Source organism: Choristoneura fumiferana, chromosome 30, assembly GCF_025370935.1.
Source record: "Choristoneura fumiferana chromosome 30, NRCan_CFum_1, whole genome shotgun sequence".
NCBI classification, from domain to species: Eukaryota; Metazoa; Arthropoda; class Insecta; order Lepidoptera; family Tortricidae; genus Choristoneura; species Choristoneura fumiferana.
The window spans coordinates 2406647-2424286 of record NC_133501.1 but is presented as its reverse complement, the minus strand read 5'-3'; the positions used below and the strand labels follow the sequence as shown (position 1 = coordinate 2424286).

The following is a 17640-nucleotide window of genomic DNA, read 5'->3' as shown; positions in this document are numbered from 1 at the left end:
ATGATTATTGTTTGACATAACAGCTTAGGCATCAGCCAAATATGTGGTCTACCACCCTAAAGATGATAATCGTTTGCATGTCATAAACAATAATGCCAAGAGACGTGTTTGTCATCTTGAAAGTTCGACTTTAGCGACAATATTCATTTGAACTTGTTTAAAAATTGGTAGACCACTTATTTGGCTGATGGTAGGTTACACTCCATGAGCTTTTAAAAAACCTTCGGATTTTAGAATCATTTTTCGGGTATTGACGATGACACGCGATCGTGATATGCGGTTCTGTTCTGTTATAAACTTGCAAAACTTTTCAAAGTTACTGTAAAAAGTTACGTAAAGAATAACCATCAGTGCGGCTCAGGCCTGAAATGTGTGTTTTCCTAAAATGTACAATTCACAAAACGTCTGCGTTTTCACAATGTTAGCATTTCGAATCTATTTTTTCAGCTTTCTCAAAATGTCTGCTATTTAAAATGTGTACAATCTCAGGAAGTCGTCTATTCATAATGTTTACATTCCTATAATATTAGCATTACCTACCATAATTTCTGCTTTCCCGTTATGTTCACTTTTTAAATAGGCTATAGTCTTGTTAATTTGTTTTCCCATAATGTCTGCTTTATTTTCAAATCAATGTTCTAAATGTAAAAGGTTTAATTGCTTGCATACTTACTCTTTGATAACATAAATATCTATACCTAAATAATATAAAATTACTGGCATTCAAGATAACATTAAGCGTTTCTATTGGTTGATGAAAAACATATTCCTCGCACATAATATAGTGCTGGAAACGCTGCTTTAGAACAAAATATTTTCGTTCCCAACCGGTTTCGTACCCGAACTAAGGGATTTTCGTAGTTTAGATTTTTACTAAAATTAATGCTAATAAATGCGAAAGTAACTCAGTCTGTCTGTTACTCTTTCACGGCTAAACCGCTGAACCGATTTAGATGAAATTTGAAGACCTTGATTGGAGACATTTTGGGAATAAGCACTTTCTGAAAAGCGAACATTATACAAAAACTGTCATTCTTGGAGACAGGCCATTTTAAATAGCTAACATTTTGCGAAAAATACATTTTAGGAAACGGAATATATATAAATATATTTCAGGTCTGAGCCTACAAAATAAACCTTACTGTAATAATATCGCTTCTTTTCTAATTTTAATACAATGTTTATTTATTTATTTATTCAGAAACAATACAAGGATTGTGTTTGAAACATACTTACCTACAATAGATTGAATCTAACTACATCACAAATTTTGATTCAAATGCAAAATGTGCAAATATGACTTTTTGTCATGATGCAAATAAAACAAAATCAGCATTTTCGAATTCTTCCATCGTTAATTTAAATAGAGAACACCCCGCCTTGACACACTACTTTGTACACATGTACAGTCACCAGCACCAATATCTGACACAACAAGCGTGCATAAACGATACGATACGACTATTTCTAGCGCCGGAAGGACGTGTCAGATATTTTTGCACGCTACGCTGTGGCAGATATTAATGCTGGTGACTGTACACATGTACTTTTCGAAATCCCGATCAACACTTTTCTTGAATGAAACTTTCAGCTTCTTTACAAAATATACTGAGCGGCAAAAAATCTGGCCCTCACATGTATGCAGTTATAGGTAATTTTGTATGTAGAGTGGGCCAAAGTTTGTGCAGCTGAGTATATTTGATTGGCTATTTACAGAAATACGCTGTTTAAGTTGACTCCCCATGGAAATCAATTTCTAAAAAATAGCAAACTAAATAAATAAGTAAGTGGTGGGTTTAACTGCTCTATAAAAATCAATGAAAACACAACGAGTGCACTCTTCGCGTGATTGATCTTTGAAAAGACAATTCGTCACAACCTACTTTGAAAAAATCTCGTATCTAAAATCAATATGTCAACAAAATTGAACCTTGATGTAATGTCTATAAAGTTCACTCAGAAAAATTGTCTATTTTGAGCTACGAGTTTTTTTTAAAGTAGTGACGAATTGTCGTTTTCTACTAACGAACGAATCGTTCCGATTTCCCCCGAAACCCGAAGGTTTTTCTAAGAGCTCACGGATTATACTAGAGTTGACAATATCTTTCACTCTAACTAATAATTTATTATATTTTAACGGGTTCCTTTGTAACACGTTGTATATGGTTTCACGTAACCTTAATATAAGGCTGCATTTCCACCAGAGATGTGCGAGGATGCGGATTGCCAAATAGATAAGTCAATAGAAACTCATCATTTACCTATCGTCACTCTGCGGCCTGCTTTCACTGGAGCTACGGTGAGCGAGAAAAGGTGAATGAAGTGTTTCTATTGATTCATGACTAACACATTCCTCGCACGCAACATATCCTCGCACATTTCTGGTGGAAACGCTGCCTTGCGGATCCCATCCGATAATTCAAAAGAATACACTTACACTTACGGCTATCACTTTCGAGACGACGAATCACATTGGATTGGTGAAAGCGTTAAAATGAAATTATGTCTACAAACCGATAGTCCTATAGACTAAGGGGCTGTTGCATCACCTATTGTGATGCCGTTTATGTATATTGGAACAAAACAAACAGAGACGGCATCACATTTATACGTCAAATAAATTTAATCAATGGATGGTGAAACTGGGGGTAGACATTAGACGATTAATATTATTGTCATTACAATAATACTGACCAATATCCTAAATTTAACTGGGGCGATGGCCAGTCATGGATTGGAACTAGTAATGTTATTTTTCTCAAAAATGTCCGTAAATTTGACATTATTCTTTACATATCAGAAGGTAAAGTGCATAGTTTATGGTCAGCGAAAAATTAAAAAGTTAAAAAGATTGCAGGCGCGCTAGCTCGACAATAATGAATGAGCGCGCCTGCAATCATTCACATTTTTTTTTTAAGTTAAAAAGGCCATGGAAATGTTGGCACAAGTCGTATACAGCCAAGTCTAATGGCCGGTATCAGATATTTTGTTGGAACTTCGGACTTTTTCTATTGGGTCTGAAATAGCTTGTGGTGTTTTCGGTGGAAAAATACACCTGCAGTTTATTTTTAATGAACAATGGCCGGAAAGCATAAGATTTTTTTGGAATAAAATTAAATTTTATAATATATTTTGAGGAAAAGTTTATTCTATTTCAGAATTATTCACCATTTTTGAGAAAAGCTTTATATTAGTCTCGGCTGGAATAGCAATTGCTGGCTTCGTATTAGTTAAACGGACTCGCAAGCTCGTCCGTTTAATACTCATACTCAGCCAGCAATTGCCTACGCCTACTTCAGGCCACGACAATAATCTACTATTTCATCACACTTGCTCGTAAACAGTGTCGTAACATGCAGGCTACCTTAGTTGCAACCCCCCAAATAAAACCCTCGACCTTAATGTGCTTGTCATGAAACCCGTGGTCGGTAAATGAGTCATTGCGCGTACACATTGTCTTGTCATGAAGCCCAAGGTCGGTAAATGAGTCGGTGCTGCAGGACTACATGGACCACCACATGCACACGCACGTTGCGGCGCATGCCGAGGGAGGTTGAGGGCGACGCTGCCAAGAGCACAGCCTAAGGTATCGCCAATATTTGGAAAAATATATATATTTTTTCTTTTACAAATATAAAATTTTACTTGCAAATGTGATGAAAAACATTGTATGTCGCACGGGCGGTACTAGAATTACGAACATCGACTCATTAAAGCCCTCAGTCTTCGACTTCGGGCTTCTAATAGACTCTCGTTCGTAATTCCTTATTTACCGCCCTTAAGACACAATGTACTATTTCCTTAACTCAAATTTTAAGAATATAGATACAGTTCTAATGATCATAACTAGTAAAGTTCATGAATAGAATAAGGCATTTAATGCCTGCTGTCCATTACTGGGTACTACTGTTTTTAACATGTCCATGATTGGTGCCCTCACCCTAAGTGTTAAAATAGGACCAAGAAAGGAGATCTTCAATGCAATAAAGTGTATTTTTACAGCCCTGTTATGATCTCATCGAAAACCCTTGCGTGGTTCCTAATATTATGGTACATACCTTTCTAAAATGGTATTTAGAAAACATGTAAGGAGAATTAAAAACAAACTTAAGACTAAAGTTTGCCCTGCTTGTATCTGTGTCGTGCCTGTGCTTTACTATATTTCTTTTTTTCTGTAGCAGCCTCTTTTCCTTTTCCTTTTCTTCATTAGCTGACAAAATAAAGTTTTTAGTTATTATCAAGCTATACAAATTAAATAGACGTCCTGCAGGGTAAAGCAATTTTTAACATGCTTTTCCTTTTAACAATTCGCGACAGACAAGTCGTGTGAAACGTGTTTATTTATACGAAAAATAATTTCGAATCACCAGACGGGATTCGAGCTTGCACATCCTGTGGCTTTACGCGCCATAGGTATCATACCAACTAGATCCGTCCAATCAGCCGAAAATCGTAATTGCTTGCCTACGCCAATAGTAGCATGTGATGCTATCACTACAACACACATTTATATTATAGGTACCAAAGTTTAAATAACATGAAATGAAAAAAAACGACACAAAACGACGCCAACAAAAATAGAAAAACGCCCGAAAAAAACGCCGCCAAAAAAGACAACTAAAAAGTAAAAAATAATTATGCACTACCTAGCTGTTGCCCGCGACTTCATCTGCGGAGAATTCGTTTATCCCTATCCCGCGGGGACTATGCTGATTTCCCGCAAAATTAGCCTAAGTTAATTTAGTATAAGTACGTAGTAATATTCTTTTTATCTAAGCGCCGTCGGTGTCGGGGGACCGCTAAGGTTAACAGGAATCTAAAGTACATATGTAGGTAGTATTTTTTAAAGTATTAAGGAGCGTTATTTAGTTTTATTATTTCATGTTTTATTAAACTTTGATACCTATATTATTTTTTTAAGTGTGCTGGATATCCTGGCTGCAGCATTAGCTCGTCATGTTGCCACCACTGCATTGTATGTACAATCAATTACTGATCAAAAGGAATCCAAACACGACATATGTGCTATTATTTTTTATAGAGTGTACTAGTGTGCTGGATATCCTGCCTGGCTGCAGCATCAGCTCATCCTGTTGCCACCATTGCATTGTATGTAGAATCAAATACTGATCAAAACGAATCCAAACACGATATATCTGCTATGGTTTTATCAAGAGTGTACCTACTAGTGTTCTGGATATCCTGGCTGCAGCATCAGGCCGAGAATTCCATAATCTTGCATAGTTATATAGCATACATGGGTGTTTCAAATTTTAGGTCCCAAATATGTTTGAAAGTAAAGTTCATTTATTTGTGACATTTTACAAAACAAAAAAAAAAACAAAAAAGGAAATCAAGACAAATTTTGTCACGAACTGCTAAGATTCCTACCGCTGATTATGCTAAGATTCCTACCGCAGCGAACAAAAGAGCTGATGATCTTGAAACGGCTGAACCGATTTTGATAAAACATGTCTAAGAACCATCGCTAGAAAACCTGCTTTCAAATAAAAAAACCGCATTCAAATCGGTCCACCTGTTTAAGAGCTACGGTGCCACAGACAGACACACATAGCGGTCAAACTTATAACACCCCTCTTTTTGCGTCGGGGGTTAAAATAGAGACACACAGAGAGCGTGTGCGCCACATTTTCGGTATCAGCAGTTCGATATAAACTGCCAAATTCACTTATGTACCTCGAACGCGATATCCTTTGACAAGAGGCGGAAAGTGCCAAGGCAGCGCGATACAAACACCGCCCGTTGCCGCTCGGCCCGCGCTGTTTGTGACGACGGGGTCCGTGTGATGTCGTCCATATACTGCCATGTAAATACGCCCGTAGCGGGCCCGCTACCGACCGCACCCGTCGTTTGTGTGTGTTGGGCTTTAAGGGGCAGGGCTGGGCGGCTGCTCAAGGCACTTGGCACTACAAGGCGCCGCGCGCGCCATCTCAACTTAATCACTTAACTAAATTTGAATACCTAATTTTTATCGATCTAAAATGCTAGTCTTAAACCGCCGTTATGGTTTACGCGAGCGAAGCCGCGGGTAAAGGCTAGTTCAGTTTACATAATATTATTATATAGCAAAGGTTATATGTATATATAACTAATATAGTGTAAAAATGGATTAGAACACACTAATATTAAGAAATTGGCCTATACTTACCCAAATCATCAGGAGGTTGCAATGATTTCCCTGCATCATTACCCATCATCGTTGCAGCTTTGCCAGCCATCCATCCGATACCAGATAATGCAATTGAAAAGGCTACCATACTAAATGGATTCTGAGGACAAATATATCAAGATACATTGTAATTAGAATTTCTTTAGATATATATTTTTTTGTACTTAATAGAAAAGATATTAAAATGAACAATCTTTTTTTATAAGGGCTGTTTCACCATCCATTGATTGGTCTTGTCTTAACTGACGGTTAAATGTGATGCCGTCTCCGTCTATTCGAACAAAACAAATAGATATGGCATCACATTTAACCGTCAGTTAAGACTAATATGGATGGTGAAACAGCCCCTAAGTATGCAGACACGCTCCACCTAATGGAAAATGGAAACTGAGGCCCATGGAATGGACATAAGGTAACCAAACAGAAGATAAGACCTATGCACTGTTTAGCCTTTAGGCTGGCATACTAATAATTTCACCAGCTATCTTAGGCCCTGTCCGCACTGCGAATTTTTTCCGCGCGATATTTATTCGCACGAATTATATTCCGCGCTTTACATAAACTTTCTTTGCGAATTTTTTGCCGCCAGTACAGATACTCGTAAAGATTCAATGTGTTACAGAATTGCGAGAAAAAAACCGCGCGAAATAAAATTCGCAGTGTGTACCTACTACAAACATCATCATACAAGTTAGCAAAAAACTGTTCGGTTCTGGCACTTTGACGGCCGCTGCCGCGGCACGTTCGCTTCGCTCGCTCGGCTCGCGCACTGAGGGCCGCAGTTCTACCTAACACTACTCCTCGCTTCGCTCGTCGTCGTGCCTAACCAGACCTGCCTTAGTAGAATAGATAAAAGCATCGAATTAAGGAACTAATCTATTTATTAGGTGACAGATCTATTATTTTGGTGATCGAATTTTGATGATCAAACTATAATTTAGGATACAGGTTTACATTAATCTGATGACTCATACTTAAGAGACAGATTTGATTAATTTGATGACCAATATATTTCTTAGGGATAGATATAATAATTAGGGTATTGCAGTTTAGTGACAAATCTAAATTTAAGTGACAGAAAATATAGTTCCCAAAAAAAAACAGCTCCCTGGTCAACTCACAAGCTGTATCATAAACAAAAGAACAATAACCAGTCAATAGGCTACTTTATTATTGGCAATTTTTTTAATTTAAATTTTATAAATGATACTTACTGATAATGTTGGAGTCTTGGTCAAGCTATAGTCTAGTATAACAACAAGAATACCGAAGATAAGGCCCACACATGAGCAAACCCATATGATATTTTGACTGTCTGAAAAAAAATATTAAAAAGTAATTGTAGATGTACTAAGATGTCACAAGTCTTTAAAGTATGTTTAGAAATATCTTAATGCCTATTTAATAGTAGTTTTACTGATTGCATTATGACCACAATTAAAGGAATAAATAACATGAGTTAACTAACACAAATTGACCTAATCCCAAACTAAATGAAGCCTTTATTTATAAATATACATATTATTATTATAACATTCAAGAATCAAGCACAAACACTCATATTTCCATACAAATATCTCTCCAAACCGGGGTTTGAACTTGGGATCATGGTCAGGTTCAACTGCTTGGCTAGCTGGATGACAATGAAAGGTAATGTACTTTTCTGTTTCAGCCCACTTTTTTATCTGAGTGTTGGCAGTACAGCAGGTCTTAAGCTTAGATCATTGGCTTCAATCCTGAGGGTAATTACCCAAAAGGGTAAAACTGTGTTTTGTTAAGGGTAATGAACAAGATGCCATCAGATATCTGGGTACAAATGTGATGGAAGCATAGCAATGCACTTGTATTAAGGAAAAAATGCACAGCTACCAAAATTTTTCAGGGGTAAATTAAAAACTGCTGCCGAAAAGAAACTACTGCCTTAGCTGATCTAAAACCTGCCATGTGAAAGCATCCTTAGTTGCTCATTAAAGGCTTACCAGTCAACATACCAATTTTATAAAAAAAGGATGGGTAAAATCACCACAAGTTGATGCAGTTTGTGCTCACCATGGTCATGTGTAAATAATTACATGTCTAAGGGGCTGTTTCACCATCCATTGGTTAGCATGTACCGCCAGTTAAATGTGATGCCGTTTCCGTCTACTCAAACAAAACAAATAGAGACGGCATCACACCTAACCACCAGTTAACACTAATCAATGGATGGTGAAACAGCCCCTAATTGTCTAACTACCTTTGTTTTACTAAGAAAGCAGCTACTAACCTTTAAGTTTCTTTTTTTGAGTAACGCTTATATTTTTAATAGACTCCATTAACTTTGTGTTTTGGGGATCCAATTGCAGAGCTCTTGTGTATGATATGATTGCCTCGTCATACAATCCACCAGCGGCCTCAACCTCAGCTCTACGAAAGTAACCCTGAAAAAAATTGTTGCGTTAGTATGTTTACTACATATAAATTTAAATTTGAAAATGTGGTACACTGTAGGTAATGCCCACATATGAACTCAATGTACATGGTAACTTGTTGTAATGTAGCAAGTTTGTCTTAAAAAGATATACTAATTAACCACTATAATTTTGGATTGCATACTATGAGTAGGTTAAAGATGATACATTATTTTATTTTTAATCAGTTCTTATTACATAACAATTGTCAAACTTTAAGACAGTTTTTTTTAAAATTAGAAATAGAGTTTAACTTACTTTGGCCCATTGTGGTTGTAACCTAATAGTCTCATTTGCATCTTGAAGTGACAAGTAATGCTGGTCAAGTTTCAGAAATGCAAAAGACCTGTTGCTGTACAGGACATAGTTGTTTGGATCCATTTTGATTGCCTGGGTGTAATGCAATACAGCTTCAATAAATTTCCCATCTTTAACGCATTCGTTCCCCTTGTTTTTAAGGTCTTCAATACTGGTGCCTTGGGCACCTTTTTGGTTTCTTCCATTATTCAAAAAACAAGGTATGAAGGTGCTTAAACAATCAGCATACCACTTTGATAAACAAATAAGTCTTTAAGAAATTTAGGACATTAATTGCACCCCTCATAAATCAAACACAAAAAACTTATCACCTAATTAAATATTGGAATGATAAGACAAGGCCGACAAGGCGAGAAGTTGAGTTGAGATATTTTTACTTGCTATTTACGATACATCTTTTGTTTTCCATTTTATCATACCTTACCTAGTGATAAGTCTTATATAATAAACCGGGCCCTATTTTAACCAAATTTTAACTATTGGTATATCAAAAAGTTAATGATAAATATCAATTACTTTACCATTATTTTTATGTTACAAATGCTTATCAATAAAGAAAAAATAGTTTTAATCATTCGAAAAGATAACATAACAATAAACTCAATTAAAATTAGCGTAAAATGGAACTTGATCTATCCCGCGGAATAGCCAACTTGACGTTTCTTGGGAAACTATTCAAGCCATTATTTTTTCGGCTTAAGATTAATGACAAAACCAGGGTAAAGGGTAAGAGATGGAGAAAATCTGAACCTATGTCTGAGCTCAATCCTGAACTGAAATGTAAAACTTATAATCGAAAAGCGCGGGAACGTTGGTCGTGGCGGGAGTGTTTTTTCTAGCGAACTTTTAAAAATTAATTTAACTTGTATAAAAGATCAGTTTTGTATATAATTGTATGTATTAGTTTAATGTAATTACTTTGTTATTCATTTGTGTATATATTCTACGGTATTTGGTAAGTTTTTAAAAATAATTTTCCTCAAGGCCTGGAGTCAGGCCACAATATGGACGAGCCCCCGGATATCGGGGGCTCGCCCCCAGAGGTAGCTTATAATATCACTATTGAAAATAAGTTTTCAAAATTGGATGAGTCCAGCATGGACACTGATGTGGATCAACGGAGCGATCGGAAAAGAGCGCGACCCAACAAAATATGCAAACACTGCAACAAAAGGAAAAAAAGATATGATCCGACGCGTCGAACCAAACCTAGGGAAACTGACTGTTCATGTCAACTCCCAGAAATTACCTCAATTGATACTGAGCTTAGCAATGCTAAAAGTCTTGACGGTTTCCCAAGCATAGTAATGTCAGCAAATAATTACCAATATCCATCATATCCATAACAACCACCATCAGAGGTTTCTCAGTCTCCAAATAATCCAGTTAACGCCTCTCACTCTCCTGTGTCCATAGGCAGATCATTATATGAAGCATATGACATAGGGCCTTTTGTAGTCCATGTCCAAAAAATAGCAACAGATAAGGGAAATCCCATCCCTGCATCCCGTACAATTTGGTTATATCCTCAAACAAAATTCTATTAAAAACATAATTAATGGCAGTATTAAAAGGATAGGCAGGAACCGAATTTCATTATCATTCTCAGAATACAAATATGCTAATGATTTTATTAATAACCCATGCTTGGCTAGGAATAATTTCAAATCTTTTATTCCTTCCTTTAATGTGACCCGAATGGGCCTGGTGCGTGGAGTGCCTGCGGAATGGTCTCCCGAGGAGATATTGGACAATATCTCACTGCCCGTGGGCAGTGGCAAAATCATTAAAATTAGGCGTCTAAATTACAAAGTGCGACACAGTACTCCTCCCGAGTGGAAACCATCACAGACTATTGTGATAACTTTTGATGGTCAAGCCCTACCTAAACATGTATTTGTATGTTATAATGCCTTGCCTGTGGAACTCTACTCATACCCCACTATTCAGTGTTATTCTTGTTGCCGGTTTGGTCACACTAAGACAAAATGTAACTCTCGCCCCCGCTGCTACAAGTGTGGCCAAGGCCATACTGGAGACACATGTGATATTGAGGATGATTCTGCATATTGTTGTTTGTGTTCTGGGTTGCACTTTGCTACAAACAGAAAGTGTCCAGAATACGAAAGACAGACCAAAATCAAATTATACATGGCTCAGAGATGTGTATCTTACACAGAAGCAAATAAAGCACATGAACCAGTTTCAAAATCTTTTGCTGACATTGTAAAGTTATCAAATATGCAGAATACTCCTAATTCTCCTGTGTCACCTGCCACCTTCCTCTCCTCCAATTCCATCTTACAGTAGATCTTACAGGAAAACAACATTCGCTAAACCTTCATCCCCTAGACCAAAACGTCTGGGGTATAACAAAAGAGAACACTTTAATTTGATAAAGGACTACGATGCTCCTCCTCCTTCTAATGGAGTCGCCTTGAACGGTAACTCAGACAATAGTGAAAAGATGTTCTCAATCTCTGATGTAATCCAACTGTTAACTGAAATAAAATCCATTTCTAACTCTAACCAGAACAATGTAACCGAACAACGCCGCCCAACTATTGATTCATTGACCCAGTTAAAATCTTCTTATGCCTCACGAACGCGAACAAATAATCCAGTGGAATTGTAGAAGCGCTGTCTGCAATAAAAATGATCTAATCCATTTGCATAATAAATTTAAACCATTTGTCTCAACTTTGTCGGAAACATGGCTTCGCCCGGAATTGACATTTCGAATTCCAGGTTATGTCATTCTCCGACAAGACAGACCTGACGGCTATGGCGGTGTTGCCATAGTCATCAGAAACAACCTCCCCTATAGGGAATTTCCACTTCCCTCATTCAGCGATGACTTTTCAGTTATCGCTGCTATTGTAAATAAAATTTGTATAGTGTCTATTTATTTCTCTCGTCCTAATGTAAATATTTTTTCTCATCTTAAGCAACTATTCTCCATCCTTCCAAAACCATTCTTAGTCTTAGGGGACTTTAATTGCCAACATCAATCTTGGGGAAGTACTTCCTCTAACTACTACGGAGAACAATTGTTAGATATTATAGATTCTCATTGTATTTGTATTTTAAATACTGGATCACCAACTCGTTTGACTGGTCCAAACGAAAGTGCAAGTGCTCCTGATCTATCCTTATGTTCGCCTGATTTAGCTTCGACTTTGTACTGGCACCCTCTTGCATCTTCATATGGTAGTGACCACTTCCCACTTATAATTACTTTTCCCTCACATAAACCTACCAAAACCATTCGCCCTCCTCGTTTTAAATACAGGTTGCCCAACGCTGATTGGGAATTATTCAACCAAAGAGTAGAACAGAAAACCAGTCGCTACACACAAGTAGGAAACCAGATTTCTGCCGAAATTTTAAGTAACGTTCTTATTGAAGCTGCCGATGAAACCTTTTGTACTAAAGCTAAGAACCGGTCTCTAATTCCCTCACCTCCATGGTGGGATCATGAATGTACAGCTGCAATAAAGGCAAGAAAACAAGCTGAAAAAAAATATTGTGAGGAGATATCAGAAGAAAATTTTGAGTTTTATTTGGAATCTGCCCGTAGTGCTAAAAAATTATTTAAGAAAAAGAAATATGATGGTTGGCAATCATTTTGTGCATCCATTAGCCCAGATGTCAGCCCGTCGGAGGTCTGGCGAAATATTCGTAGATTTAGATCTGCCTATAATAATTCTCCCTCTTCCAGATTACCGTTAACACTAGCTGATCAGTTCATGGACAATCTTGCCCCCCCTTCTGTACCTGAACAGGGTTTCACCCCAATATCTATTCCTGGTCACATAGCCAATGACCCGTCCGGATTAAACTCTCCTTTTTCTCTGATTGAACTTAAAGGTGTACTTAATAACTTAAAAGACTCTACTCCAGGAGAAGATGGTATTCCATATTCCTTTTTGAAAAACCTTTCGGACCGTGTACTGCTGCTGTACTTAGATATCATAAATACTATTATGATTTCTGGGTACATTCCCAAGACTTGGATCACTCAATCTGTTATCCCTATTTTGAAACTGAATAAACCAGCAGATGACCCCTCTTCTTACAGACCTATAGTCCTTTCTTCAGTCTTAATGAAAATAACAGAACATTTAGTGAAAAACCGTCTTGAATGGTTTCTAGAGAGTAAAAATCTATTAGCAACCTCTCAGTTTGGTTTTCGGAAAAGTAGAAGCACAATGGATAGCTTGGCGATATTCACAACAGACATAAGATTAGCTTTCTCTAACAATGAATCTGTAGTAGCCACTTTCTTAGACATAAGCTCAGCTTATGACAACGTCCTTATATCGGTCCTGAGGAAAAAATGCTTTATTTAAATGTGCCACCTATCTTGTTAAATTTTATAATTAATATGCTAAGTGAAAGATATTTAAATTTGTTCATTGATGATGTCAAACTATCTCGAACAGTATGGAGAGGATTACCACAGGGTTCAGTACTGAGTCCGTTGCTTTACAACATCTATACCTATGATCTAGAAACTTCATTGAATGCATCAGCTAACGTGCTGCAATACGCAGACGACCTTCTCATATACAAATCAGGTAAATCAATTGAAAACAATTGCCAAGGTCTAAATTCCTCTCTTTCTCTTTTAAAATCATGGCTAAACAGGAATGGTTTAGACTTGTCCGTTCCCAAAAGTAAAGTTGTATTGTTTACTAGAATGCGTAGGCCTCCCGCAGTCCATGTAAAGTTCAATAATATTTTGATTCCACTAACGAACGAAGTTAAATTCTTAGGAGTAATACTAGATTCCAAACTTACTGGTGTACCTCACTGTGAATATGTCACAGCGAAATGTGAACGAAATATAAATATCCTTAGATGCCTATCGGGCATCTGGTGGGGAGCTCATTCATACTCACTAAAACTGATCTACAATGCAATAATTAGAAGTGTTATGGACTATGGTACTTTCCTATTAGAACCAGGCAATGTTGCTGCGTTCAAAAAACTGGATAGTATTCAAGCAAAAGCTATGAGAATAATTCTAGGAGCCATGAAATCAAGTCCAATCAACTGTATGAGAGCTGAATGTGCAGAGCCTCCATTAAACTTAAGACGACAATTTCTGTCGGACAAATTCCTATTTCGCTGTGTTCAATTTAATAACCATATCTTAACACCAAAACTAACTTGCCTGGCTTCTATAATCCCCACTAGTAGCTTCTGGAAAAATAAACGTCCACCATGTTTAGTTCAAAGTTATAACAGATTCACTTCTCTTAAGGCCCCTACTCACAAACGAATTCTAATCCATTGTTCAAATATAGTTACGATTCCCTTACCATCTCTCCTGATATCCATTTTAGCATGGGTCTTGTCAAGACTGAGAAGAACCAAAAGTTATCATTCAACTACATTGCGGATACCAAATGGCCACGATGGCATCGGATATTTACAGATGCATCTAAACATTCTAAAGATGGCTGCGTAGGTGTGGGCGTGCTGCACTCTAATTACAATATTGTTCAGAAAACCAAACTCCCTCCTGAATCATCTGTGTTTAGTGGCGAATGTCTCGGCCTAGTTAAAGCCCTAGAATACATCATCTTAATGAAACTTCGTAAAACTGTTATTTTTACAGATTCTTTGAGTTCCTTGCAAGCTCTGGCTCGGTTCCCATTCGGTTCACATTATCAATTTCCGATCATTTCTGAAGTTAGAAATCTGTTATTGAAATGTTTAAATGAAAACTATTCCGTGTCTTTCGCGTGGGTTCCAGCCCACTGTGGGATATCTGGAAATGAGAGAGTAGACAGAATAGCCAATGAGGCAGTGGAGAGTGGAGATGTGAATATTTTTAAAAACTACGCGCATGACTTGATAGCTCTTCCTGGGATTTACCTCAGGGAATCCTGGGGTGAATCCTGGGCCCAAGATGGTTCTAAGGGTCGTCATTATCGTGCCATCCAACCCTCTTTACCCATAAAGCCCTGGTTTTGGAAACTGAGATTCGGTAAAAAGGTTACAACAATACTGACTCGCATGCGACTGGGTCATGTTTGCACCCCAGCTCACCTTGCTAAGCTCAATATTATTGACAGCCCCATATGCGAATGTGGATATGGCGAAGCTGATTTAAACCACATCATCTTTGTTTGTTCTCGGCGCGACCGATCAGCTCTTTTCAAAGGCCTCACTTCCCTTCAAGTTCCTTTCCCTTCATCCATATCCTGCTTACTTTCAACAGCTGACCTTCATGTATATCAACTTTTAGCAGATTTTATCCTATATAATGATATTAAAATTTAGACATTATAACTTATATGTGTATAAATTATTCCTCCTGTAATATTTTTTCTCGTTAACACCTGATCTCTTATTCAGTATTCCAAATTCCGTTCCTACCGATCATTTTTAAAACCTTTACCCGTTTCCCCGTTTTTACCCCGGGCCACAGTGCACAAACCGTGCGGGCCAGAAAAAAAAAAAAAAAAAAAAAACTTTAATCAATATACATAACAATTTATTCACATCTTAGCTAAACTAAACTATTCATGATGATACTTATTTATTGTAGCAAAAACGGAGACGGACTTTTTGTATGCAAATACACAATGACTGCTTATTCAGCAACATAATTATCATTCACAGATATTTGATCATAATCTTATTTGAAATCTTCGAACGTTTTCTCAAAAAGATGATTCTCGAATTGTTGTCCACATTAAGACCAAGTCAATAAGTAAAATACAAGGTATGAATTAGAATATTAATCGGATTGTAAAAATATTTGTGTCAAATTTATGGCACTAAGGTAATTGATGATTATTGTTGTGTAGGATGAAATGGGCATGCCTCACAATTATAGAAGCTAGTTTAATAATAGGAATACTAGCAAAATAAAAAAATAATCTATTCCTTCTATAAGATTCATTGACTTGAGATTCTGCTCAAATTGACCCATTGGTCATATCCAATTTAACACAAACAATTAAAGGAGGCTTGGCCTCAGAGAAATGAATGACAGGTACACTTTTGAGGACTTTTTCTTTTTAGAGGACAGTTAGTTCAACATGCGTATTAATTTTGTTCTCATCAACATCACAAAACGCTTCAAGTTTATTCAAATTGTCTTGGTTCAGAGAACGAACTAATTTTCTGCCAGCTTTTACCTGCATTCCAAACTATGAATCTTTCCAAAAAGGCAAAATTTACTTTGCAATCTTTCTATTTGAATTTGCCAGATTTTTTCTCTGCCAACAGAAAATGTAGCTGCACCTTCATGATATGTGTAAATAAGTAATTCTTCATTAACTTCTATGTAAGTCTCCTCCTAGATCCAGATGAGAATAAAAGAATATCAGATCTTCCGGTGTTCCTTTGCCAGTTTCATCAAAGCCACCTACTTTTTCGTATACAGATCTATGACAAAACCAAGTTGGCATTAGCAAAGTTGGTCCGTTTGCAGTGTAAATTTGCAATTTAAGTTGTTTTTGATTGAGATATTAGCCCAGCGCACAAAGCGAGGTGTAGAGTTGAAAGGTATTCGAGATATTTGACTGCCTATAATAGCATTGTGATTTTTTCTGCTGCCTGCAATGTAGCTCTATCCGATGAGGGTGCATCATATCATCAATATCTTGAAAGCACAGAAATTGCCCTTTACTGACTGAAATCGCACCATTTTTGGCCGCACCAACACCTCTTGATTTAGAGGACCCAGTTAAACAAACTCGATGCCAGTTTCTTTAAAATAAGCTGTCCATTTTTTAAGCATTTGTTTTGATCTGTCGTTACTTCCATCGTCAAACACAACAATCTCTAGTTTTGCTTCAGGATTTAAATATAGATTGTCCGGCTATTGATTTGAAACAGTTATCTATCCATTTTTCACCATTATACACCGGAATAATAATGGACACTTTGATCATAATAAACGTTATATAGGTTTCATTAAATACCAGATCTCCAAAAAAGGCACACAATTATATTCTCTGTAAAACAGTAGTACGTTCGAAATTTACTTTGTGCATTTCTCTCCTAAGTATATAGTTTTCCTTCCTTCCTCCTCACTTTATAGTTTTAAAACACCATCCAAACAAAATCAATTCAAACGAAAATAGACAAAATGTGAAAATGGGAAATGCATGGGAGGGAGCCTGGGAGGGGAGCGGAATAGGAAACGCACTCTTTGGGAAAAGCAAAGGAAGGAAACGTCACGTCACATTAGTAATGAAAACTAATGAATGACATTAAATAAGACAAAGGGGTTTTGAGCCTAACGTCCATTGTGTCTTTATTTTGTCAATTTGTGGTCAATAAGGTGCCACATCATCATCCTCATCATTATCCTGATTTCCTGATTAGACAAGAATGAAAAATAATGTCCAGTTAGTTTCGCTACTTACTAATACTAGTCTAAAAAATACTGCATAATAATATGAGCTAAGTATGACTACACTTAGATTCAAACACGACTGACATGCAAAATTGGAACTAACTTCGTATCTTGCCGTCCCGCTGACGCAAGATCTCCATCACATAAACACGATACACATCACAGAGTACATATATAACAGAGACACCACCTAGTACAAGCAAATGGTATCACCCTAATACTGGCTATTCAACTGGCTATTTTTCTTTCCTTTGATTTACCAATAGATGGCACCAGTGAGAACACAAATAACACGATAC

General features: G+C 37.0%; 2 protein-coding genes and 1 pseudogene across 5 annotated transcripts in view; 1 reads left to right on the top strand and 2 right to left on the bottom strand.

Moving 5' to 3' along the window:
- LOC141444817 (uncharacterized) overlaps positions 1–17640 on the top strand; it is a 62281-nt gene that overhangs the window by 11541 nt on the left and 33100 nt on the right. The gene's annotated exons all lie outside the window — the stretch shown is intronic.
- On the bottom strand, positions 2627–9108 carry LOC141444410 (uncharacterized). Its single transcript, XM_074109961.1, has 6 exons — positions 8899–9108; positions 8457–8610; positions 7405–7505; positions 6170–6290; positions 4147–4210; positions 2627–2642 (listed from the first exon to the last, which is right to left on the bottom strand). The coding sequence occupies exons 1-6, from the start codon at positions 9019–9021 to the stop codon at positions 2627–2629; spliced, it is 579 nt and encodes a 192-aa protein (XP_073966062.1). The 5' UTR covers positions 9022–9108.
- LOC141444816 (queuosine-tRNA galactosyltransferase pseudogene) lies at positions 15777–17272 on the bottom strand (annotated as a pseudogene).